General features: G+C 39.5%; 1 protein-coding gene across 1 annotated transcript; it reads right to left on the bottom strand.

The window, feature by feature from the left end:
- Positions 1–1800: 1800 nt before the first annotated feature.
- MC2R (melanocortin 2 receptor) lies at positions 1801–3420 on the bottom strand. Its single transcript, XM_004449507.3, has one exon. It carries the CDS (start codon positions 3321–3323, stop codon positions 2421–2423), a length of 903 nt encoding a protein of 300 aa, XP_004449564.2. The 5' UTR covers positions 3324–3420; the 3' UTR covers positions 1801–2420.
- Between the last annotated feature and the right edge of the window lie 22251 nt (positions 3421–25671).

Here is a 25671-nt window from a genome sequence, read left to right as displayed (position 1 = left end):
GGCTGGCTATTCCTAAATGTACTGGATACAGTTACAAAAGAAAGAAATGAGAGGAGGGCTTCAAATTTTTCTGAAGCACTGCATGAAGGGTGTGAAAATTTCTATGTGTCTCTGAAAGAAACTTTTGTTTCATGCAACTGCAGATTTGGAATGTCTAAAAACCAGACTCAGCGTCTTTTCCTGATTTAAAGGGAAATCATACATTCTTTCACCATTAAGTATGTATTTTCATCTTGTATTATATATGGAGGTAGAGGTAGGAAAGCACAATTTTTTTTTCATTAACCATGAATATTAAAGACCCTGATTTGATTTGAATATAACTGAAGACCTATGATTGAAAATGCCTCTAAATAAACAAATAAGTATTAAAAGTTGCTAAAGTGCATGCCTTTCATTCAGGGGTGAGTCCCTTAGATCTTGTTCAGCCTTTATTCATGTTTTATACAGTCTTGGAATATGTTGATCTTGTTTCTCAGATTAAGTGTAACAGATTGAAAGCAGTGGGAGGAGGAGGAATTTCTAGATGCTATTCCTCCAACAGTTAGTCTTGACAATGGAAAGCCTGAGAGCGAAGAGGAGATAGAAAAGCTATTAAAAAGATAGTGGATAAGTTTGGGGCTATTTATGGAAGAAGGGGTAAGCAGTTCTACTTACCTATATAGAGTCATAGAATAATATAACATAAACTACAGGTCAACTTTTATGGAGAACACTCAGTTTAATCACAGAAAAATGTGCTATACATGATTCTTTTAACGATAGAAATTGTATTTTTACTATTTAAAAAGTTCTGCTTTAGATTTTATGGAAAATAGACTTATAGATAGTATCTTACACATAATAAATCATCCAGGTCAATGTACCTTAGAGTGATATAGACCTTTTGGTGATGGGAAGGGCCATATAAGGATTCCTAAAGAACAAAATATGGCACAGGCCATCTGAAAATATGCCCTTTACTGCTCCCCATTTGCTCTGTACTTTCTTCTCTTTTTCTGAAGTCCTTGTCCCACCACAAACCTTAATATCAAACGGATCAGCAAACTATCAGTCCTATTTGTGGTTGTCTTCTCTGAGCAATTCATGGAATACTCTACTGAGGCAAAGTGTTGCCTCTTCCAGAAGAAACTGTCACTCTCCAGGGGTCCTAAACAACCAAGTTTTGTGACTCTGAAGACTATGTTTTTTTCTTCTCTATATCTTTCATCACTCAATCTTTTTTAAAAAATTTTCCACCCTGTCAAGGACAAATAATCAAAACTTGCTTCTTCTTTAAGCATCATTTTTAGCTGTTAAAAAAATGGAAGAACTTATGAATTACATTTCTTTTCTTCCTATTGAGGATGCCACTTTTTAATATCTGGCATTTTCCCTGTGGTTGATGGTAGGATGAATTTCCAGTGGCTGAAAAAAAAAGTAAATTTTTTCCATTAAGTCTCTGGATTAGGTCTCTGATAATAGAATAGTTGCTTGAACTGTTATTTTTCTATTGCTTTATCTCATAGAAGAAAAGAATGGCAAACACGTGCACACAAAATTGTACATAGCACATGATTTACTTATTCCACAAAACACATATTGGGGAGGGCGGTCTCTTTTCTTACTTCTACATTTGAACAAATACACAAAGATCGGTTATGCATCAAATAGTTGCAACTTTTCTCTAGCCTTTAAAGGATCATGGCTTTTTTCCAACATAGAAATGAAATAGATTAAATTTTTTATTTCCTTCTTTGAAATTTATGCTTCTAAAGCATGAGAAGTTTTAACCAAGAGAGGATTTTAAGACCAATGGAATACTGAGCAGGCAAAGAAAACTAATAGGGTATGTTCTTTTATTATTGGAAACTCAAAGCTAATTATTTGACATTTAGAATTTATACCCTGCCTGATTTTTCAAAAAAGATGTGAGATGGTTTACAATAAAGCACGTAGGTAGGAAAGGGGGAGGAAGGGAGGACAGGGGCTCTGTAGGGCTGTGGGGGATGGACGTAAGAATTTCAGCTATGGCAACTTACTGGAACCCTTCGGCTTACAAAGAGCTGATGGTTTCTTCTCTGAGTCACTCTGCCCATGTACTTCAACTTCTAAGAATCAGTACAATAGTACTCTTACTAGATATCTATAGAAAAATAAGCTTTTGCATTTGCTCCAAAGCCCTTGAATTTGTATTGCTGTAAGTACTTTGTATTCCATTCTTCTTTTTTTTGGACATTACTGTGTTTTATCCTTCTAGTTATAAAAGTTGCACAAATAAGAATGTTCACATAGAACCAGACTATCATAAATACTAATCAGTGGGATGATCCTCATGTCCATCAGGAAATGAAGGAAAATTAGGTGCAATGGCATTTGTTGGCATGTTACATTATTTTGTCACTTGACAATATTATCTCCATGGCTCCTCCAATCAGAGGTCAATAATTCCACTGGTACCTGTTGCAGAGGATCATCTTCTTGAAAGCATCTCTGAGCTCTGGGCTCCGGAAGGCATATATGAAGGGATCAATGACACCGTTGCACATGATCAACATGCCATTCACCTGGAAGAGGGACATGTAGCAAGCACAGTAAGGGTTACTGGGGCAGAATGTCATCAAGAGGACATGAAGGACAAAGGGGGCCCAGCAGAAGATGAAAACCCCAAGCAGGATGGTCAGTGTGATGGCCCCTTTCATATTGGCTCTGGGAAACATTGAGATCTTTCTGGCATGGGAACGGGCCAACAAGAACATGTGCACATAGAGGCACAGGATAAAGACCAGCATCAGAGGAAACAGCACTGTGAAGGCAATCACAGTGGGGATGTGGTGGGAGAAGATGACCATGGTGATGCCACTCCCTATGCAGAAGGTCCAGATGACTGCCAGCGTGATCAGGGCACGGCGCAAGGTCACAATGCTATGGTACTTCAAGGCGTGGAAGATGGTGATATAGCGGTCAGCAGCAATCACAGACAGGCTGAAAATGGAGCCAAGTAGAGAGAGGATGAACATGGAGTCAATGACGTCATCTGCAGTGGTTTCAAAATCGCCGCGAAGCTTGAGATATCCCATGTTTCTGAACATGATCAGGATATTTTCCAAGATCTTATACAGGCTGCCCAACATATCAGAAACAGCCAAGCTGCAAATGAAAAAGTACATGGGTGACTGAAGATTCTTGTTCTTGATCACAGCCAGAAGGACAATCAGATTCTCCAAAATTCCAACAATGGAAATTATGAAAAAGATCTCTTCCGGCAGCACCACAGGAGGACAGTCTGAATTATTTCTTGCTGTATCATTGATGCTTCCATATGGATTAATAATGTGCTTCATTTCTCCTTGTGTTTAAGATAGAGGATTCCTTGAACTTGACTTCACAGAAAACTTGTTTGAGTCTTCAGAATGTATGTTCTTCAGAGTTTTTGCTAGAGATCTGAGATTAAAAAAATCACTTGGCCACCTAAAGAAAATATGTAGAAATATCAGTTGAAAACTACATTACATATAAAAACAAGCCTTGTAAGCTTTAAGAAAACTCGATTAACCAGATAAAATGTAGTAATATAATAATTTAAATAAAACAATTTTCTGGACCCTCATCTTAATCACTCTGTGAATAGCACCATTAGTGGAAGTTTTAGCCCAGAGTTAAAATTATTCCTTTCTCTATCCCCTTTCCCTCCTCCATCCTTCACAAGAGCACAGTAGTAAGAGAGACAAAAATGAACACCGATGGCACCTTTGAAAGGGAAAATAAGTAAAAGAAATGAAAGACATGTAAAGAAACAGAAACACGCATAGCTGCCCTTGTTTTAAGGCCTTTCTTTTTCACTGCTTTTCTTCCTGGGTCACTGCCTGACCTTGCAGCTTATGGGATATACCATTACCAAAGTTAACTATTCAACATATGTTTTTACCTCTGTTTGAAAGGTGGAATTCTTAAGGGTGTATTTCTAGAGATTTATATTATGTTCAAAATGCCAGAGTTGAATTTTGGCAGCAGAAGATAATGAAGAGTCCAGCTTTCCTTTAGGCATAAAAGGCCAAGCTAGATTATAGTTTAATGACTTTGGGGAAGTCAACTCCTGATGTGACTATGTGGCACTTTTGCTGATTTAGTTTCCAGATTGTGGGGTTGATGGCTGGACATAGGAAGTTTCATGAAATGTACCAAATTTGGCTTTGCCATTATGGTGGTTTTAAAGATATGGCCACAAATTTCTCATACTCTTTAGTATGGGGAAGCCAGCAGTCAATGCTGTGAGGTGATCATGGGCAGAGCAAGTCTCAGAGTGTGACTTTTGATCTAAAGTTCACAGGTTACCCATCACTGTCTTAGACAGTGATGGAATTACCCATCACTGTCTTAGACAGTGATGGAATTAGAAAGGACTGGAATTAATGGGGAATTAATGGGGTAATTAGAAAGGACTGGAATTAATGGGGAAGTAATGGGGACAATTCGGAAAGAAATGAAGTGACAGGTGGCACTGCTAGGATTTTATCAAGGATGACCAACCGTCCCAGTTTGTCTAGGACTGTCCAGGTTTTAAAACAAAAAGACCTACATCTCAAGAATCCCTCAGTCTTAGCAAGGTGGGATAGTTGGTCACCCTAATTCTACCTGCTGGCTCAAGTTCCGGGAAGTTTGTGAGCTGGCAACACCCACCCACGTGCCTGCACCTGCTTGAGAAGTATCATGGGGAGATGACATGGTCAGAGGAGAATGCTCATCATGAACCTGCTTATGGACACCCTGCTTGGACAGAGACCCCTATCTTATACTTGAGTCCACTAATATTATTAGGTTTAAGTATACATTTTCAATCTCAAATGTTTTTGATGATAAAATTGATAACTGAAAAAGATGTTGAGATTCTGAATAGTTTTTTTTTAGCTTTTCAATTGAAATTTATCATCCATACATGAACATCCGTAAACAATAGTGTATAATATTTAAGTTGTGAATTTACAATACAAACATGCATATCATCATACATGGCTCCCGGACTATACCCCACCACCAACACCTTGCATTGTCATTAAACGTTTGTTACAAACTATGAAAGAGCATTATCAAAATATTACTACTACTATTAACTATAGTTAATATCTTACATTTGGTGTATTGTTCTCCCAACCCACCTGGTTAATGATGGCCTGTATTAGTATTATATACTTGTTACAGGTCATGAGAGAATGTTTTCTTATTTGTTCTGTTAACCACAGTCCATCTTCCACCACTGGATTCATTGTGTTATACAGTCCCATGCTTTGTGCAATCCATTCAAAGTGTGCATCATTGTCACAGAGTTGTGCTGTCATCACCTCAGTTAACTTTAGAACATAGAAAGAGATGGTTTTAAAACCCGTCTTCATCCAATGTTCATAGTTGCCATTGCCAATCCACGAAATCCATGGGAGGGTCCAGAATTTGAGTGGAATTGGAGTACAAACATGAGGCCATCTTCATAGGCTTTGAACAGTCATTTTCTTCCTTGAAGGGGATAATAATACTGGCAGGGGACAGTCATGAGTGCCCACTGTGCACTAACTTCAATCCACACAGCAACTCTCTGAGGTACCCACGGCATGATCCCCATTTCACAGTTGAGGAAGAAACTGTCACAGAAATGTTAGTGACATACCTGATGTCACAACTGGGCAGTGATGGATGTTATGCTACTCTCAGAAACAGTGGCAAGAAACTAGACAGACTGCCTACTACCCCAGTCCAAACTGCACTGAAATCAACATATATTATTCTCTTATTGGTTCGGTGCCCTTATTGGTGCCAAGTAGGATTATGAAATTACATTACTCTGCCCCTGTTTTTCCCACATGTGTAATTACTCTTACAATACATTAAGTGACAAACGCAAGAAACAAAACCTATTTCACAACACCGTGTATTAATCAGGGTTCACTAGAGAAACAGAACCAATGGTGTGTGTGCGTGTATACACATACGTATATGTATGCGAGAGTCATAAGAAATTGGCTCACATGATTTTGGGCTGCCAAGTCTAAAAGTCATAGAGCAAGTCAAAGGCTGGGAAATTCAGGGGTTGGGTGGTATTGAAGGAGAGGCCAGGGAGGAGTGCAGGGCATAGTCTTGAGGCAGAATTCTTTCTGAATCTGGAATCCCCAATTCCTTGTTTTTTAAGGCTTCTAACTGATTGGATGATGCCCACCCACACTGCTGAGGGTAATCTCCTTTAAAGTCAACTGCTTGTAATGTTAAGAAATAGCTCCATAGTAACAACAAGTTAACAATTGTTTGACCAAACAATTGCACCATAACCTAGCCAAGTTGACAAATAACATTAACCATCTCACTGTTAACCTGCTTCAGGAACTCAGATATTTCAGATAAAAGTGTTCTTTGGCTTAAATACCCAATCACCCCTGCATCTACTGTATTCAAAGCCCTCCCTGGGTCTTTCCCATAGATTTTTGTGTATTTCTTTACTCTGAACAACACTGTCCTGGAGGACTTCTGCTTCCTTTATGGGTTTTAAATTTGCTGAGCAATACATACCCACCCCCCAAAATCATGTTGCTTTTCTCCATCCACTCTCCTATTAAAACCTGCCTCTCACTAAATAAAATGGGTCAGGACCCAGGCTTCTGCTAACCCCCTTATCTTCTCCACTATGGTCTCTCTTAGAACACAAAACATTGTATGGATGCAGCCATGTTTATGCACTTAAAGTCATATTCTACCTTTTAGGGAAGGAAATGATACGTGATTTGGGAACAATAAATTCTTTCCTTTTAATTTGGCAGAATCATAAAATGCTATGGATGCTTAAATATTGATAAGAAATGACCCTACTTTAATAGTCTTTCAATATAAAAGGCAAAGCTAAATTATTCATCATAGTAGGAGAATCTAATGGGTGTTTTTAAATTTTGGTGATTTTTTTCAAAAACGCAATGTTTTGTAAGTGTAAAAGCAAAACAGTATTAAATATTCATGGGCTATTTAGAAGAAAAAGAAAACAAACAAGTTTGTGCTCTTTGACTACCATTTGACAAGACTACCTCATTTTTGTAATTCCTAAGGGGAAATAAGTACCAATTGTGAGAGTCTCTTTCAAATTAATATTGAAATACATTACTTGTGGCAATGATTTTCTTGCAAATTCTTTGATTTTATCCACTTGTTTTCTGAAGTACCTTTTAAAACTTTAGCAGTCAAGACTGCAGTGTTCAGTGGCTTTTTGTATTACTCTCCCAGGGAAAGGCAGTGAAACCAACCATCAGTTGGTTGAAACAATTCTACAGTGAAGGCCAAAGAAAGCGTTTTAGAGAATGATACCAAGAATTGTTATCTGTCATCAAATAATCAATTTATACATAAATTGATAACCTGGCAGGGTTATTTTTCTTTTTTCTTTCTTTATTTGTTTCCAGCTGGTTCTAGCCTAACAATACTAGTCAGATATTTGCTACTCTTATCCTCACCACTAGAGTGAAGTTACTGACCAGCAAACTGCTGTGCATATTCCATAAAGGAGATAGTGGGAAGCCTGATTAATCAAGCTAAACTGCAGTTTATGGAGTGATGTTTAAATCTCAGTTCTTTTATTATTTTTCACCTTGGGATTAATTTCTGGCCTGGAGACCAAGCTCTTCCATCTTGAGCTTTCAGTAACCCAGATCATAGAATGCTCCTATTCCTTAAATGTTGCTCTCAGAGGCAGAGCTGGGAAGATAAGTTATTAAAAAGAAAAGAGAATATCTTTCATAGCTTTGAAATCTGCACCAAGAAACTAACTTCTCTGATTCATTTGTCTGAAGGGATAAATGCCAGTGGCAAAGCAGAGAACTGAGGGCACTTTTAATTATATAAGAAATATAAGGCAAAAAGTAATACCAGCTTTTGTGTTTTTTTCTTATTCTTGTTTTGTTTTGTTTTCTGGCTGAGTCTCTGGGACATGAATCATTGGAGTTGATGGTACCATGGAGCAAAAGAATGTGGCCCCAAATTCTTCTATGCAGTTCAATTTGCAGATGCTTTTGCAAAAGCTAAGGAAGCAAAGGCTGTTCTAAAATGAAATATTTATGTTGATTATTTTTTCTTTTGCTCTAAGGGAAAGAAAAGGGATCTATTATTTGTTAAATTCTTGTTATGATCCAACCAGAACCATGCCAGATGCTGTACATGGTAGTTCTAATTTTAATTCTCTGGTCAACAATATGAGATATTAGAGTTCTTCCTAATTTGCAGCCAAGGAATTGAGGCATAGAAATTAAGATGCTGCACTGAGTAATAGGTTTTCAATTGCAGAGTTTGGATTTTAACCCAGATCTGTTTCGCCCCCAAAAATGATAATCTGTTACAGGAAATCAGTTAACTTTAGAGCTTCTGCGATTATTCAGTTGATAAGGAAGTTTTATTGGCTTTAATTGAAAATGAATAAAAATCTTGAACCTCTATATATGACTAAATCAAGGATGGTTTTCCCAGCTCTCTTTGTCTCAAGGATTATTTAAGAAAGATCCAACAATCCTTACTTTCAGTTTAAAAAGTGTTTCTTTGTAGGATGTTTCTTCCATGGAAAGGCTGATGTGGAAAGTCTGTGCATGTCCCCTAGAAGGTGACTTCATTTTTAGGGGAGTCTTTCCTGGATCTTTCTGAAAACAAGTTAGCAAGACTGTGTCAGCAGTTCCTCTGTGCCGTCCTGGGGGTTATTTGTGTTGCTCCTCTGAGGAACAACTAGGAGGGAGGAAGGAGAGAAGGAGGAAAATCTGACTTATTTTTTTTCTAATGAGCAGAGGACTTAATTTTATTATAAAGCCTTAATATGTAGTTATGATTTGTTTTTATTATATGGCACTTTGTTTTTTTCCAGCTGCTAGAATTTGTAACAGAGGCTGGGCTTCTGGGTTCCGAAGCAGTGTGCAAGCTGTCCTGGCAGTGACTGAGCCCGCTGGGGCTCGTGGAGGGCTGTCTTGGATTGCCCTGGTGTCAACGGGGCCCTCACCTTGGTTCCAGCTCCTGCCGACCTTCTGTTCTTGCTTCCACTAGATGCAATTAACATAGTTATTCATTCTTTGAATAGGTACTACAGTCGCATACATTTATATTTGGATGTGTGACTGGAAGCCTAGAAATATATAGTGAACAGTTTCTTCACCCAAAGACCACTCCTTGAGGATGGAACCGATGTTTTTCCTCTGCAGGAGAGGGGAAGGAAGAGGATGGAGGCAGAAGGGTCCCAGACTGCAGCACAGCTCTGAGAGGGCAGAGGGGGAGTGCCCGTCAGAGGAGTCCTGCATCCTGGAGGAGTAGGTTGGCCCTAGTGCCCCTGCTGTGCTCATTCACTGGCTGGGCGCTGCCTGGAGACAGGCTTCTGCCTGAACATGAGGAGGCATGTGGGCAGTCCAGAGCTGGGGGCTCCCCAGCGAAATCCCCACAGCAGGGGATCTGAGCAGCGCATTTCCAGGGCCACTGTGCTCCATCCCCGATTTGTACTCAAAAGGCACCTCGTTCTCAGAGCCTTTCCAAAGGTTCATAGACCACTTCCTCATTCATGTATATATATATATATATAACAGGTGAATTGCATTCCATTGTTTTGGATGTGCCCTAAATTATTCAATATGTTATTGATGTCACTTGGGTTTTTTCCAATATTTTGCTGTACAAAGAATGTTGTATGAATAATAATGCTTGTGAGCATTTAATAAGTGAGCTCAATCTTCAATTCATGTGGAGAGAAGCCATTCCCCTCAAGATGTCTACTGGATGCCCAAGCCTACCAATGCCATCCAGTTGATGTTTTCAGGTATGAACCCTATTGATAGCTATGAAATTATCTTTGAAGGTTTCCACCTATTTTCTTATTTGGTTTAATTCTGTGTGCATTTCTGGAGTTAATATTTTGTATGATTTATAGATGGCCCAGAGTCAAGCAAGAGTATTGTTTTCCACTGTGGATTGTGGGGTACTGCTATGACTCATTTGGAATGCTAGTACTGATATATAGAGAACTAATTCTCTACCACTGTGCCTTTTGGTTCCCTAGAGCCAACTGAATTGCAGAGAAGTTCCACTGTGAAGCTCACTGATTTGTTCACTTTCTATTATAGCTCTTCTAATATTTACTGGGAGAACAGAGCTGCTGAAGTCCAAGGGCCATGGAGGCAGCCAGCTTATCAGGTGTGCTGCACAGAAGCTTTTCACTAGAGGTTGTGATTACTTTGCTTGTCTTTTTCACCAAATGAAAGAAAAAAAGGTTTTGTATTAATCACCATAGTTTCCCTTCAAGGTGATAATGATCTCAGCCAGTCTCAACTCTTATCTGTATTATCCTTATAGCTGTTCACATTTGAGTTGGATATAAGTGTTATCTTGTTGGCTAGAGAAAACACAGCTAAAATTATTAGCAAAATAGGAAATTTTGAGTTAGATTTTATATATTCAACTAAACTATATATTCAACTGTTAGTGTTTCTCAAATTATGCAATGCAAATGAAGTCAAAAGAGTTGCTCACAGAAGTGTAGAGGCTGAGTCTACAGAGCATGTGGATCTGCTTTCTTGTTTAACTCTACTCCAGGAAAACAGTACGCTCTTCTGGAACAGGAGCAGGGTATGCTTATAAGAATAGAGCTGAAGAGGCTCATGGAAAGGATTACCCAAAAGATGTTAAATCCAATCCTGAAATACCTGAGCATGTATGTGTGAGAGAGTGTGTGTGTGTATGTGTGAGAGACAGACAGAGAGACACAGAGAGAGAATATATCAAGATGACACTAAGGTCTGATCAGAGGGACAGGTGACTTACTGGGTTTTTACTAAAGTCTCATCTCAAATTTGTCCAAAGAAAAAAGCGCTTTGTGAAAATTAATTTTTATTTTGTGTGCAGAAGAAATGAGAATTGAACTCAGGAAACAGTATCAAAGAAATAAACATCCTTAATGTTTGTCACTGTCAGTTCTCACCTATGTACATGGAGACACTAATACTTACACAATTCTATGTTATGGTTTGATTTATATATGGTGCTGTATGTAAATTAACTAGCCCAGGGCCTGGCACAGGGTATGGGCTTGATAAAGGGCATTCTTCTTTGATGAGTTCTCATTGCCTACAGGATATATTTCCATTTAAACAAACAAAAAAACTTGGCGTTAAGGCGCTCTACAATCTTCCTCCAAGCACACATGTTCCTGCTCTATTTTCCAGGCTTCTCCTCTCCAGAACCTATGTCCCAGCCAGCCCTGGGTTCTTAGAGTCCCCAGTATGCCCAGCACATTTTTGCCTCCCACATTTTCACTATTCCCTCTGGAATTTCAAATTTTTCCTTTTTGTCTAAATCCTACTTTCTTTCTGCCCAAACTAATGATCAAGCTTCTTGAATATCTTGAGTCCTGCAGTGTTTTTGTTTTCTCCTTACATTTGGCTCATAGGGTACTTTCCTCATGCGAAAGGTCAATTGACATGTATATTCTGATCTGGTCACCCTAACTGCTGAGTAATATATTCCCATAGAAGCCTGGCTCTGATTTCTACATCCCTCTTCCTTCCATCTACTTCAGTAACTTACTGAAGTGTCCAATAAAGTTATTTTCTAATTTCAGCAAACTTGTAAATATTAAAAAATTTTTTAATTTAACTATACCAGTCATACATGAACATACATAAACAATAAGTGTATAGTTAAAGTTGTGAACTTACAAAACAAACATGCATATCATCAAAAAGGGCTCCCATACATCACTCACCACTAACACTTTGCATTGTTGTGAACCATTTATGACAAATTATGAAAAAACATTGTCAAAATATTACTAGTGTTAGCCCGTATCTTACATTTGGCATGTTTTCCCCCCAACCCACCCAATGAATAACACCCTGTATTAGTATTACACGTTTGTAATAGTTCATGAGAGAATGTTCTCGTATTTGTCCTGTTAACCATAGTCCATCCTCCACCACTGGATTCCCTGTGTTACACAGCCCCATGCTTTGTACTGTCATTCACAGTGTACACTCAGTGGCTCTCATTTTCATCACAGAGTGGTGCTGTCATCACTTTAGTCAAGTTTACAATGTTTTCATAACTCCAAAAAGAAAAATCCCATACCCCCTTATACCTTCCTATAGTTGTCTTTTAGAATTGATATATCTTCTTTGCTGTTGCTGCAAAAATATTACAATATTACTGTTAACTATAGCCCATGAGGTACATTAATTGTCATTTTCCTGGGTATCACCATATTTTTAATACTTTGTAAAAGAAGAACTTTCTATATTTATACTATAAACCCCAATAAATATTGTTTTGATTCATTAGACTATGAATATCATCAGTCTGAATCATCAACAATTTGTGATTCTAAAAATATACGTTTGGGGTGGATATATGAAATGTTCAAGAAACAGAGTTGATGTTTTTATTTTTTCGTTTGTCAGCATAAACGTTTTTGTGGATAATGTTTGACTTAAATTTTTATTTTGGGGGTTACATTAGTAAATGAGTGTTTCTAACTAGAGATTAAAATTTTGTTTTCCTCCTCTTTTGAAGTACTTCCAGAATATGGACAACCTTCACGCTCTGCTCAGAAAGGATGAAGCATCAGGTCCTCCAGAGTCCGAGAATGCAGCTTTATTTGCAAGAGTATGTGCTGGCAGTAAAAGCAGGAAATAATAAGACCTTTGTGTTGGAGAGTATACAAGAAACCTTTACTTAGAAGGAAATCTTGGGAGCAAAGTTATTGAAATCAGACCTCTTATAGTTTGAATGTTGAAAAGGAAAAAAAAAAAAAGCCAACCTCTGGGAATGTTCATTCTCAGGAAGGAAATTAGTCAGTGGATACAGTCTACTCTAGGAACGTGAGAAGATGAAAGTCAAATCCATTTTTGTCTGAGAGGTCTAGGAGTGGCTAGTACCCTGGGGAATTGCGGTTTATGGGATTGAAAGCGCTGAGGATAACAAGCTGCGGCCTGAGAGTACAGAGAATGAGCCATGTTTGGTAAAGCCACAAATTCATGTCCCCAAGGAGCTATGGCCACCTGGACAGGAGGCAGAGTAGCAATTTCCAACAGTGACACTCTGTGGCAGGGAGAAATAGGGATGGTGGAGGGCTGATCAAATACCAAATAGTTCTTACTAAGTTTTGGACTCTCAGCCTTCAGAAATTTAGAAAATTTAGGGGAACAGAGGCAGCCCAGAGGAAAGATTGGCTTTTATTTTTTTGCTAACACAGTAGATTGGTGCTTGAAGATTCAATTCAATTGTTGTGATTTGGGACTATTTTAATCACTCCTTTGTGAAGCAGCTTATAGTGGTTACATGAAGTCTATATGGAAATATGAGATTTATGAGATATTCAGCATAAAATACACTCTATTTTCTAATGAATAAAAATTAGGAAATATCTACCATGATTAAGAAACATGAAACGAATATTATCAATGTAAAGACATTAAACATTTCACTAATTTCAGACCTTTGGGGTTCCATTTAGTGCAAATCAAAAAGTAACCTAGCAAAATGAGAAAGTTAGGGAGTCTCCTTGAAGTAGTTAATTTCCTTCCTTGACTCTGGTACTGAAACCTTCTCATTCAGGAACAAATTTCCTGATAATTGATTAGAATGTGTGAGATTCAGTTATTCTCTGTTTTGGGTAAAAATTGGAGGAGGGAATAAGATAAAATAGCTAAAACAAATATTTTTCTTTTAATATTGGAACCTATCCTGAACAATGAAGCGAAGAAGTCAAAATTGAAGAAGTTGAAAAAAATGAAGTAAGATTCTGTGGAAGATCATAATCATATCTGATTGAATTAGATTTAAATAAATATAATTAGATCCAGGACTTGTGATAGTTATCTAGTATTATTTTTGACCCTTTCATTAGAAAATGTGTTATTCCTCAAATCTAGACAAGAAGCTTAGTTACATACTTTAACGAAAGAGAACGTGATAGAAATAGTTCTGTGATCTCATTGTCTACTTTAGGGCATGGAGAGCCTGAAGTTTCTATGACTCTGTGACCTAGACAAATGATCAATAATAATACAAAGATGTGTGTACAATCATGCCCACTGAAATGTTAGTTACAATAGTAAAAAACTGAAAACAGCACAACTTGTGATCAAGGATATGTTCTAGCATGTCCATGTGATACAACCCTATATGCCAACTAAAGTCACAGTTCAGTGGTGCAGAGGCCTATATATATATATTTATGCAAAGGTATTGAAAAATCCTTAAAAAACATACATAAACTTCAATGGTGGTTATCATTCAGTGGTAGAGCTATGAACTATTTTTAAAACTGTTTTAGATACATGGAAAAGTTGCAAAGATATATAGTGTTCCCATAAAGCCTATGTCTGGTTTCCCTTATTTTTAACATTGCATAAATGTTGTTCAGGTGTTTTACAGAATATCCCTCATGCTTTTCTCATGATTAAGCTGGGGTTATGGATTTTTTTGGAGAAAGACCTCAAAGTAAAATATCATTCTCATCATATCATGTCAAGGGACATACTATCAACATGATTTACCCCTGTTTATGTGTAACCTCGGTGGCCTGGCTGAGGCAGTGTTTGTCAGGTTTCTCCTGTATAACTCTACTCCTTTAACCCCCCTTCCATACTATCCCTTTTGGAAGAAAGTTACTTGAAGGTGTGGGGAATTACGCTATACCTCCTTGAGTGTAAGTAACCACATACATTCTTTAGAATCCTGCATGGGAGATTTGTCTGTTCTTTCCTATTTATTAATTTATTAAGTAATTGAATCATTTATTTATGTCAGTATGGATTCGTGGGTATTTTATAGTTTAGATTATAATCCAATACTGTTTTATTTATTTTCTTGCTCAAATTCCAGCTTTAGCCATTGGGAGATCTTTTAGTTGGGTTTTGTGTTCCATTGGCATACTACCATCATTGGGTGTTTTTTCACATGTCCTTACATTCTGGCACTGTAAGATGCTCCAGGTTCATTTGGTATATTTTCTTCTCCAGCCCTAGAATTCTCCATTTCTCCTAGCAGGTCTGATTCCTTTTATGGGAGAATGATATTAGAAACCAAAGTCTAGGGACTAAGTGTGCTCCTTGCCATGTTTCTAGGTCCTCTCAGCTGGCAAAGCAAGAAAATACATGTATCTAATAATCTGTGTATATAGATATATGTATACATATTTCTAAATGTATTTATCTGTCTCTATATTAAGGGAAACATTGTCTTTAACTGTAATTCATTACCACATAGATAATTCTAGCCTTTTCCCTCTGTTTGTAATCTCCCACTCTAACAAAACCTAACTCTCACCATTTGCCATCCATTTACATAATTATTTTTAGTGTGCTTATATAGTGGTTTCAGATTGTCAAACCATACCACTGTGGAGAACATTATCAACCAGAAAACAGTCTTATGTATAGTTTTTTTTTTGTCTTTGTCTTGTGGTCTCCACTTGTTTCCAAAGTTACTTAGGTCAGGACATTTCTCTCTCTGTTTAGTGGGGTTATTTCATATATTTGTAATACAATGAGATTCTTTTCTTACACTCTGCATTCTATCCTCGTATCCCCCATCCCCCTAAATGATTTTTTAAAAATTTTCATACATTAATGTAAATTCTATGGGTTTTGACAAATGCATATGTCATACATCCAACATTATAGAATCATGTAGAATTGCTTCTCTGCCCTAAAAATTCCTTTATACTTCACCTATTTCACCCTTACTCCATCCTTAATCTACCACTGGCAACAACCAATCTTTTTTTTTCAGTATTAATATATTTTTTTCTATGTTTTTTAAAAATTAAAGTTAGTAGATCACAAGGAATGTTGCATTAAAAACCATAAAAAAAAATAAGAGGTTTCCATATAATCCACTCCCTACCCCCCCACTTCTAAGAGGTTCCCGTATACCCCCCACCCCCCAACCCCCACCCCACTCCTCCCACACCAATAACCTCCCCATCACTGTGTCACACTCATTGCACTCATTGAACACATTTTGGGGCACTGCTGCACTACATAGATAATAGTTTACCCTGTAGTTCACACTCTCTGCCAGTACTTTCAGTGGGTTAGGGCAGGATGTATAAAGTCCAGCATCTGACCCTGAAATACCATTTAGAACAACTCAAAATCATGAAAATGCCCCCCACATCACATCTCTACTTTCCTCTCCCTTTATAACTGTAAAGATTCACTATATATGTAGTAGCGCTCTTTAATTCTAAATAATGGCTTGTCTGAATCCAGCACACACCCTTTGAATTCTGAATAGACTCAATTGTAAAAGGACTTCAAGAGATACTTTATATTGGCAGCAGCCTCATTCTTGACTTTCCCCATGCTTCAAAAGAGTAGAAGTGGGAATATAAGCCTTAACCATCAATGTAGGCACCCAGCAACAAGGCAGAAAACAAAGACTGCCTGCTGCAGGTTTATAGATTTTACAACCCTTTACCACTTACAGAACACTGTTGCTTACAGTGTCGTGTTTTAGTTGATATTCACAACGAGACTAGAAATAAGCCACGAATGCCAATGGCACCACATTCTAGGATGAGGAAATGATGGTCCAGAGAAGCTGAGCTTTTACTCAAGTTTATAAAACAGGGGAGGTATGGAGCTGGGTCAGCGAGATCAGTGCTCCCCATTCCTTCCTCCCCCCAAACACTTAACAGCCACCAATCTGAATTTTTCCATCTTTTTTTTGCATACATTTTGTTTCTCTGCCAGTTGAGTCCATGTCTTGCACATGTTTCTAGCACAGTTCTTAGCACAAACATCTTTTGAGTTGAGTACTTCAAAACCATCTTCTAAATTCTAAGACTCTCACTCCTCATAGCTGGAGAATAAAGTACAAACTTCTTAAGAAGAACTTTACTCCCTCTCATCCTGCCCCTTTAGTCTCTCACCACCTCCCGAGCCCAAGGCTGCCTGGGTTCCATCTCATGAGACTATTTGAGGCTCATAAATCCTCTCTTCCTTGAGCCTGTGTTGTGGTGTTATTTCTGTGTGGCAGCCTCTCCTACTTTCTTGATCACCTTTCCATATTCAGCACACATATCCTTTTCTCTGTGCCCCCGTATCCCAAACAAGTACCAAATGGCTCCCATCTATGTTCCTGTAGTATTTGTTCTTATTTCAACACCAGCATTAATCATATTAAAATTTAGTTGGTGTTCATTCACGATCTTCCACTATAGAAGCATTCCAATTTCCTTATAATAAAAGCTGTCCTAGCAACCTCTGTAAACCCAGCTCTAGCACAGAACCTCTCCTCATTATACTTTAGTAATAATATTTGCACAATGAAGGAGAAATGAAGGCTGCTTACATTGAATAGGAAGAGCTCATTAAAAGTTGATGACTAGGTATTCAGATGGGAAATATATCTGGAAAAATTACTGAAGTAAGTAATACGATGGCCTTTATTTTTCTTTTCTTTATTTTTAATGTTGAACTACCTTAAGGTGCAGTGAGCCAGACTTGTCAGGATTTACTGAAAAGCTGAGATGGCTCTGGAGCTGCTTACCCCATTCTTTTGTGTGTGACCTCCCTTTCCTGCCTTCTCTAGCCTGGGCTGGGGTTCCTAAAAAGGAGGATCAGCAGAAATGGGGCCCCTTTCTGCACTCCCTTAGCTCGTTGCACATCTGTGTTCTCATCTAGGAGGTAGCTGTGTGTTCCTTGAACTCCAAGAGGCCCACAACTCTGACACTTGAAGCAAGGCCTGGCATATGAGTTGTCATTGACCCTTTTTTTTTTTTTTTGTCTTTTGCTGAATTTTCTTTCATATAGGCAATGTTGCACACTTATTTAGAACCCAAGAGACTGTTACCTCTCCTTAGTTTAATGACATGACAAAACAACAGATTTGCATATGCAAAATCGGGTGCTGTATCAGGTTTGACTACTCTTCACCTAAAGCATGTAAAAGAGGTTTATCTGCAACAGCTGTCTTAAAGGAACTGAACTCTGATGGCCAGTCAAACCTCTACCACCTACAAAAAGATGTATACAAAAAGACAATCTGAATTAAAAATTGATTGACAAAGTTTCCCTCATCTTTATCCATATGTTGAAGTTCCAAAATTGTGTACATATTAGGATATTTTACCTATGAACTCTAAATAGGGATGCTGACATGCAATAATATGCATTCAATTGATCATTTTAGGACAGTGCTTTTCACCATTTGATGTAAAATAGGATACACATTACTGACTTTCAATTGTAGCATTATGCAACAGAGAAAATTTTTTTACAGGTTTTAATATTCTAATTGGCTGGAAGAAGGAGCAAAATAACTACTTTGTAGGATTTTTGCTTACTTAACTTTTTTTTCCCCCAAATTCTACTCAATTTATTCATTTTTTAAAAAAGATATTACATTAAAAAAATATGAGGTCCCCATTCGCCCCCACAGCCCCCACTCCACCCCACCACTCCCCCCACAATAACACTCTCCCCCATCATCATGTCACATCCATTGCGGCTGGTGAGTACATCTCCGGGCATCACTGCACTCCATGTCATTGACCCTTTTTTGACCAATCATGCATGAATAAACAGACCTTGTGACCTACCATTAACCACTGAAGGCAGCTACCCTCTTTCGATTTTGCTCAAAGTTTTACTCTCCTCCTCCTCTTACCCCTTTGTCATTTCTATTCCTTTTGGGTGTTGTAGGTATGTATGTATGTTTGCACACATGTGTGTATCTGTGTGCATATGTACTGTGCGTGTATGTGTATGTGCATCTGTGTGTATGTCTGTGTGTCTGTGTGTATCTATGTATGGGCATGTGTGTGTGTGTATGTGCCCACATGCACATTTGGTAGTTTTGGTAGGGTTATCTCAAGGCAGCTTAGGAAAATAAAAATATGAGGAATAGTTGTTTGTACAAAAAGCCTGGGACCTAGTTCTGGAGAATGCATGTCTCTGTGAGTGAGCCAACCAGCAACGGAGCAAGCTTCTCACATCTGCTTCAAAAACACAGCTCTCCAAGTGTTGCACGTTTTGATGGTTACAGTGTTGTTAATTCTTTTCGTATCCCCTGTTGCTAATGGAAGAGAAAGGCAGAGAAAGTGTGTAGTCCCTGGAATCGCCAACAACCCGCTTATCCATGCTGATAGCCACCAGTGCCCAAGGCATAGTCAGTCCTGAGTGCCAACTCTGCAACCCAGGGAGGGCAGAGCTGTGGTGCTCTTATAAATAGGAAATTAACCAGGTAACAGGGGGATTCTCATGAGTGGGAGAGAGGAGCATGCCTATTTTCACCCCTAATTCCCTTAGGAGGAAATGGTCATAGCTTTGAATACATGTTTTCTTAATTCAAAGATGAAAAAAACAGAGAACTTAATAAATTCATTAATAGTGAAGAGTGTTTTGCTAGACAAAAAGTAATACACTGTATTGTGATAGTTGAATTAGGTATGTAAAGTGCTCCCTCAGGAAGGATGAAAGATAGTAATTAATAAGAACATTTAGGAGAAATTCTTAATATAATCTCTACTCAGATGTTTTCCTAGCCACTCTATTTATGATTCAAAAACATTTAAGAAGTTGAGAAAGTATTAGAAAATGTACTTACCGTCAGCTCTGAAGCAGGAAGTTTCTGGCCAAGATAACTGAAAACAACTGAGCTTTGAAAGAGAAGCAAATGGACCTTGGCCCAGGAAGCCCCTGGGACACATGCATCACTAGGGGAGACAGCTCATTTGCTCTCGTAACCTTGCCTAAATGCCACATGAAATGAACTGCCTACTTCTGATAATGTGACTTTAAAGAGTTGGAAAGAAACAGTCAGGTTAAGATAATTTCCATGGGTTCAGCTAGTCGAGGTTGCTACCAATGTTTATGACAATAACTGGCAGATTATGCAACCGTGACCTTATTCTTAAAAAGGAATGAAAGGAAAGGAAAAAGGAATTTTAAAAAGAAATAAAAAACGCCATTTTAGACGTGCATTTAGTCTTGGGACTAAGGAATTAAAAAAACTGATTTTGAGGGAATGGTTTTGGAGGAATTTTTAAAATGAATTTCCGGTCAACTTCTCAAGACCTCTTGTAAACATTGGGCTCATTAATCTCATTATGAAGAAGGGGATAAACCCATTTCCCTTATTTCACAAGACGAAACGATGAGACAGAGGGAAATGTGTGGTCAAGGGCACACGAGGGAGCATGGCCAAGGCAAGAAAGCCCTGGCACTCTGCCAGCCTCCTCCTGGTAAAACAGAAATGACCATCATACAAAGCAAAGATTCTTGGTTCAATTTTGTTTACTTTCTATTTCCTGAGGCCTGCCAGGGAAGGGCTACCGAATATTTAAATATGTATTTGGGCAAGACTTTGGAATTGGCCGGGACCTCTGGGGCTGAGCCCCAATCTGAAAATATCAGTCCAGCCCCAAGCTAAAAGAAGGTGTCTCCACGTGGGTGGTCGGGAAAAGACTGGAGACAGAGGTCTGAGTCTCATTCTCCAGGTGAGGAAACACATTTTTGTAAGGTGCCCTTTTGTTTGTCTGTCCCGAGGCCATTCCAGGGTTACGGATAGGCTGGATTTGTTGTATGTTCCAGTAACATGCCCTGGAGCTGGAATGAGGGTGCTCTACTGGCCCCTTTTCCCTTACCAGGGTCACAGGTTTGAGACAGTACATAAAACCAGGAAGCCACCATTTGTGTTACAGAGAAATGAAGAGACAGTTTGTCCTCAGCTGCATCCCTGAAGCAGCCACAAAACCTTTGCCAAGTATCTGTAGGTCTGATTCCTTTTGGAAAGACAGGCAGGAGGCCCCAGGGAATGGAGCACCAGGCTGGCAGATGGCAGGGGTATGTGGAGCATGCCTTTTGGAGAGAGAAGGCAAGCCTAAACAGGTGCAGTGACCTCAGCATCTCAGGGAGCTACTGGGGGCTGCCAGCAGCAGTCTAGGAGAGATATCAAGGGAGAAGTTGGTCTAAGGGTTTGGCCAAGCCCTAGGAAAGAATAGCTTTTGCTATGTTAGTTCTTCCTCTTTCTTTGGCTCATCTCCTTCCATTTTGCAAAAAAAGGAGGCCAACAATCTCTAGGAAGGAGCAGAGCAGAAAGGCATGGAATTTAGACAGAAGACCAGGGTTCTAGCTCTGCCTGGGCTCTGACTTTCCATTTCCTTGTGTGAAGTGGGCTGCAGTGAGGGTTAAATGAGATAAATTTTATGAAAGTGTTCTGTAAATTGTAAAATCATATACCAATATCCTGAAAACTTAGTCTGGAAAACTATTGGAATCATGATGATTTTTAAGAGCTACCTCAGTTGTAGGGAGATTCATTCAGCAGGTGGACATTTACATTGGGCATATAACTACACCATGTGCTCTAACACCTGTACTTTCTGTCCCTGTGAGAGGTAGGATGGAAAGAAGTGACTTTAAGGAACATGTAGGAACTCCCGTATACACTCTTTTTTCCTTCTTCTTACACAGTCTAGCAACTCAGCCCATTTCTTCTGCTCTTCACAATTCCACCATCCTGCATATCTTCCCTCCCTTCTAGAAATGTTCAAGAAGTTGCAAGAAAGAGACTCAGGAGAGCAGAACAGAAGGGAGAAGGGGTGGGAAACAAAGTGAAAAGAAGGATAGGGGCAGACATCTGCTTTCAGGGATGAGGGACCATTCCATTCCAACACTCACAAGGTCTTTGTAGAAATAGTGTATTTCCTGTGCATCAGCACTGTCACTGTTCTATGTGTATTACATATGTTGACATCTGATCTGCATAACTACTTGTGAGGTGAGCTGCTAACCCACTGACAGAGGTGGTTCAGAGAAATTAAGTAGTTTGCCTGTCTCCAGGCAGTCTACGTAGTAGCTGGGATGGGAAGCTGGTTGGTCTGACTCTGGAGCTGTGCTCTAAACCACTGTGAGAAAGAGAGCATGCAAGATTCTATGTTTGCTTTACTTTCCTGAGTCTGGCATGGTCCTTGTGGGGCCTCACAAGCCATGAGAAGCGCCTAGATTTTATTCTAAGGGTGAAGAGACACCAGTGGGGTTTTAGGCTGAGGAGTTCAGACCCGTTTCATGTAATAAAGGTCTGACCTACATTTGGATAACTTCCCCAGTATCTGAGCTTCCCCGAGGAATTAGGGATGTAGCTGACACATGCGTATGACCATGGGGCCACCTGAGGGATACCTGAGAAGCACACCCAGAGTGAGAGGGTCACTCTGTCTCCACTCATGAAAATAGAGGAAACAATTTTCTTAGATTTCACATTTTGCCTCCCAGCCTTAAAGGGATCAGAAATATTGAAATTCATTTATGTAATATTTCTAATGCATACAAAGCCAGCAATAACAATTGGCACAGAGTTGGTGCTCAATAAAATATTCTGATTCCATTCCTAACTGTTATTGTCAGCCCTTTCTGCTTATGAGCACTTTCATATACATTAGTTTCTTTGATTTTTCTAAGAACTTTCTGCCTGGGTCCCTGAGTGACAGCATGGAGCAGAACCCTCACTGCCCCACACTGAACACACAGTGAGAACTAAACCTTCATGAGTTAAGCTACTGATATTTTGGTGTTAATTTGTTATTGCAACTTAGCTTGCCCTATTTTAGTTATTACATTGTCAATTAATGTTCTTGTAAGGATCAAATATTTAAATATTTATAAAGCTTTCAGAGTAACAGCTGGCATATAGTGAGTGCTAGAAAAAGCTTGTTAAAGTAAATACAAGGAGAAAGGGAGTGGGGTGGGGACAAAGAGTAAGTAAAATCAGAACGATTTGGATCATGAAGAACCTTGTAAGCCATTGAAAGGAATTTGAGCTTTAATTGGAGGAATATATTAAAATAGGCAAATACTTTTGCTATGTGGCTATCTATGTAGAGCAGACAGAGACTAAAGGTAGTGTCCAGATTATAGCAAACGCTTAAGATGATTCCAAGTCTATTGTTTTATTATTGTTTTTTGAGTTAATTTTTGAAGAAAATTTAGCTTACATAAATATTATATAGAAAATATAGGGGATTCCCTTTCCCCCTTCCACACTTTCCCCCATTAACAATATCTTTCATTAGTGTGGTACATTTGCTATAATTGATGAACACTTATGGAAGCATTGCCAATAACCATGAACATCAGAATTGTCCTGCACAACATTACAATGATGGATACAGGCCATTATACATTTTGTCAAAACCTATAAAACTGTGCAGTGCAAAGTGTGAACTATGGCTCTTGTCTACCATATGGAAGGTCCTAGGTTCAGTTCCCGGGGCATCCTGGTGAAGGCAAGCTGGCCCGCACAGAGACCTGACATAACAAGAGGACACAACAAAAAAGAGACACAGAGGAGAGAAAATGAGAGACATGGCAAGCCAGGGAGCTGAGGCGGCTCAAGCAATCGAGTACCACTCTCCCATGTCAGAAGGTCCCTGGATCAGTTCCTGGTACCTCCCGAAAAGAGAAGACAGGAAAAGAAGACAAGCAGACACAGAAGAACACTCAGTGAATGGACACAGAGAGCAGACAGTGAGTGCAAGTGGCAAGCAGGGGGTGTGGGTGGGAATAAAGAAATAAATAATAAATCTTAAAAAAAAATGTAAACTATTATTGTGTTTTAATTGCAGAAGTTCCCTGACTGATGGGCTGAGGGTAGAGCCAGGAGTGATTTCAAGAGTGCAAGTTACTGAGTGAAGGTGGGAGGTGGTGACACCAATCACACTCCCCAGATGAAGACAGTCATAAGGATCAAGTTTTATTAGATTTAGGGAGGGAGGCCTGGTAGTGGTGGCTATTTTTCAAACAGGGGTTTGTACCTTAGCCCCGCTGTGTGTAGAGCACTAACTTAAGGGTTGGGGAAATAATAGCAACAACAAAAAAGTGTAAGAGTGGGCCACAGAGGCAGTCTGGTTAGAGCTGGAAGGAGCACTGCAATTATTCATCTCCGAACATCTCTCCTTATTTCATAGATGAAGAAGCTGATGGCAGAAAGGCTGACTTGCTGAAGGTCACGTGGCTATTTCATTGTAAATGAAGAATTAAATTCTGTATTTCCTAACACCTTGCCCCCTTTCTCTCTTTTTTCAAGGAGCTCCCAATGGTGAAGACTTTCCTTAGCTTTTCCTTCAAGCAACCCTTCATTCTTTTGACTTCTTCTTGTAGTCCAAAAAATCATTTATTTTTCTCTTCCTGATCTTTTCTGGTATTTCCACATGCCTCTCAAATTATGGAGCTCCAAGTTAGATACTAGAACAGGTAGGGTCCTGGCAGGAAATGGATGGCTCATCAATTTAGATTACTTGAGAAGAGTTTAATAAAAGGACTCTTTAAAAGATGGGGGCAGATTACAGTGATACCAAAAGGAGGGAGAGGACAGAGCCTTAGAACAGAATAGGAGAATGGAGAGTGTGCTCACTGGACTTGGAGAGGGCTTGGGCCATGGCTGTGACCTTGGATTGAGGGACACGGCCAGACTGTGGTGACCCTGCAGGGAAAGAGTCAGGGAAATTACCATGTTCTCCCTTTTTCTCCCTCCCTTTCATCTTCTGCTCTCCTCCTCCTTGGCTTAATCCAACCAGAAGTGGAGGGCAAGGCAATTACTGATCAGGTCCATACCGGCCAGCCTCCAAGGCACAGGGTTGGGAAGAGAGCAGAGAGAAAGGATCTGGGGAGGCAAACGGAAGAATTCCTGCACAGACACCTCTTGAATAGAAGCTTCCCGGGGCGGGGGGGGCGGGGGGGGGTTGTTGCAGAGACAATCCTGTGTCCTTTCCTTGGTGTGTATCCATGGGAGCACCCAGTCCTGTACCAGCTTTTTAGCTGAGGTCCTGCATTGCTGTCTGAGACTCCTCTCCCTCCATTAAGCAGCGTTCAATTTCTAGTATAGGTTTTCATTAGGCAGCAGCAGACATCCTCTGTAATGAGAATACGTACAGTGCTTAAGGCTTAGCATCACGTACAGTGCTTGAGTAGTCTGCGGCTGGGGAGAGGGCAATTTACGCTTTTGAAAGACACATGTAGATTAGGATTTTTGTTCCTTCATTCTTAAATTGCACAGCATCCCAGAATTCTCCCTTTAATGCTTGGCCTAATTATCTAAAATGATTTTCTTTCTTTTTTTTAAATTATATTTCTCTCACCTTCCCCGCTCCCTGGGTAGTCTGCTCTCTGTGTCCATTTGCTGTGTGTTCTTCTGTGTCCTCTCATATTCTTGTCAGCGGCACCCGAAATCTGTGCCTCTTTTGGTTGTGTCATCTTGTTGTGTCAGCTCTCTGTGTATGCAGTGCCATTCCTCGGTAGGCTGCACTTTTTTTGTGCTGGGTGGCTCCCCTTACAGGGCGCACTCCTCGCGCATGGGGCTCCCCTACGCAGGGGACACCCCTGCATGGCACGGCACTCCTTGCGCACATCAGCACTGCACGTGGGCCAGCTCATCCCACGGGTCAGAAGGCCCTGGGCTTGAACCCTGGACCTCCCACGTGGTAGGCGGACACCCTATCTGTTGGGCCAAATCTGCTTTTCTAAAATGTTTTTCTTAACACAACTTGTCTTTACCAGGGAGTGGCCCTGTGTAACCACAGTCAACATTCATGTAGGTCCTGTTTTGTTTATCTAAATGGAAAAAGAGTAAGGTTCTAATATTTTAGAAACAAAAGGAAGTGTTAGTAAATCCTCTGATTTTGGATTAGGCATGATGTTAATT

This window comes from Dasypus novemcinctus, chromosome 16, assembly GCF_030445035.2.
Source record: "Dasypus novemcinctus isolate mDasNov1 chromosome 16, mDasNov1.1.hap2, whole genome shotgun sequence".
Classification (NCBI taxonomy): domain Eukaryota; kingdom Metazoa; phylum Chordata; class Mammalia; order Cingulata; family Dasypodidae; genus Dasypus; species Dasypus novemcinctus.
This window is presented reverse-complemented; position numbering and strand designations above follow the sequence as displayed.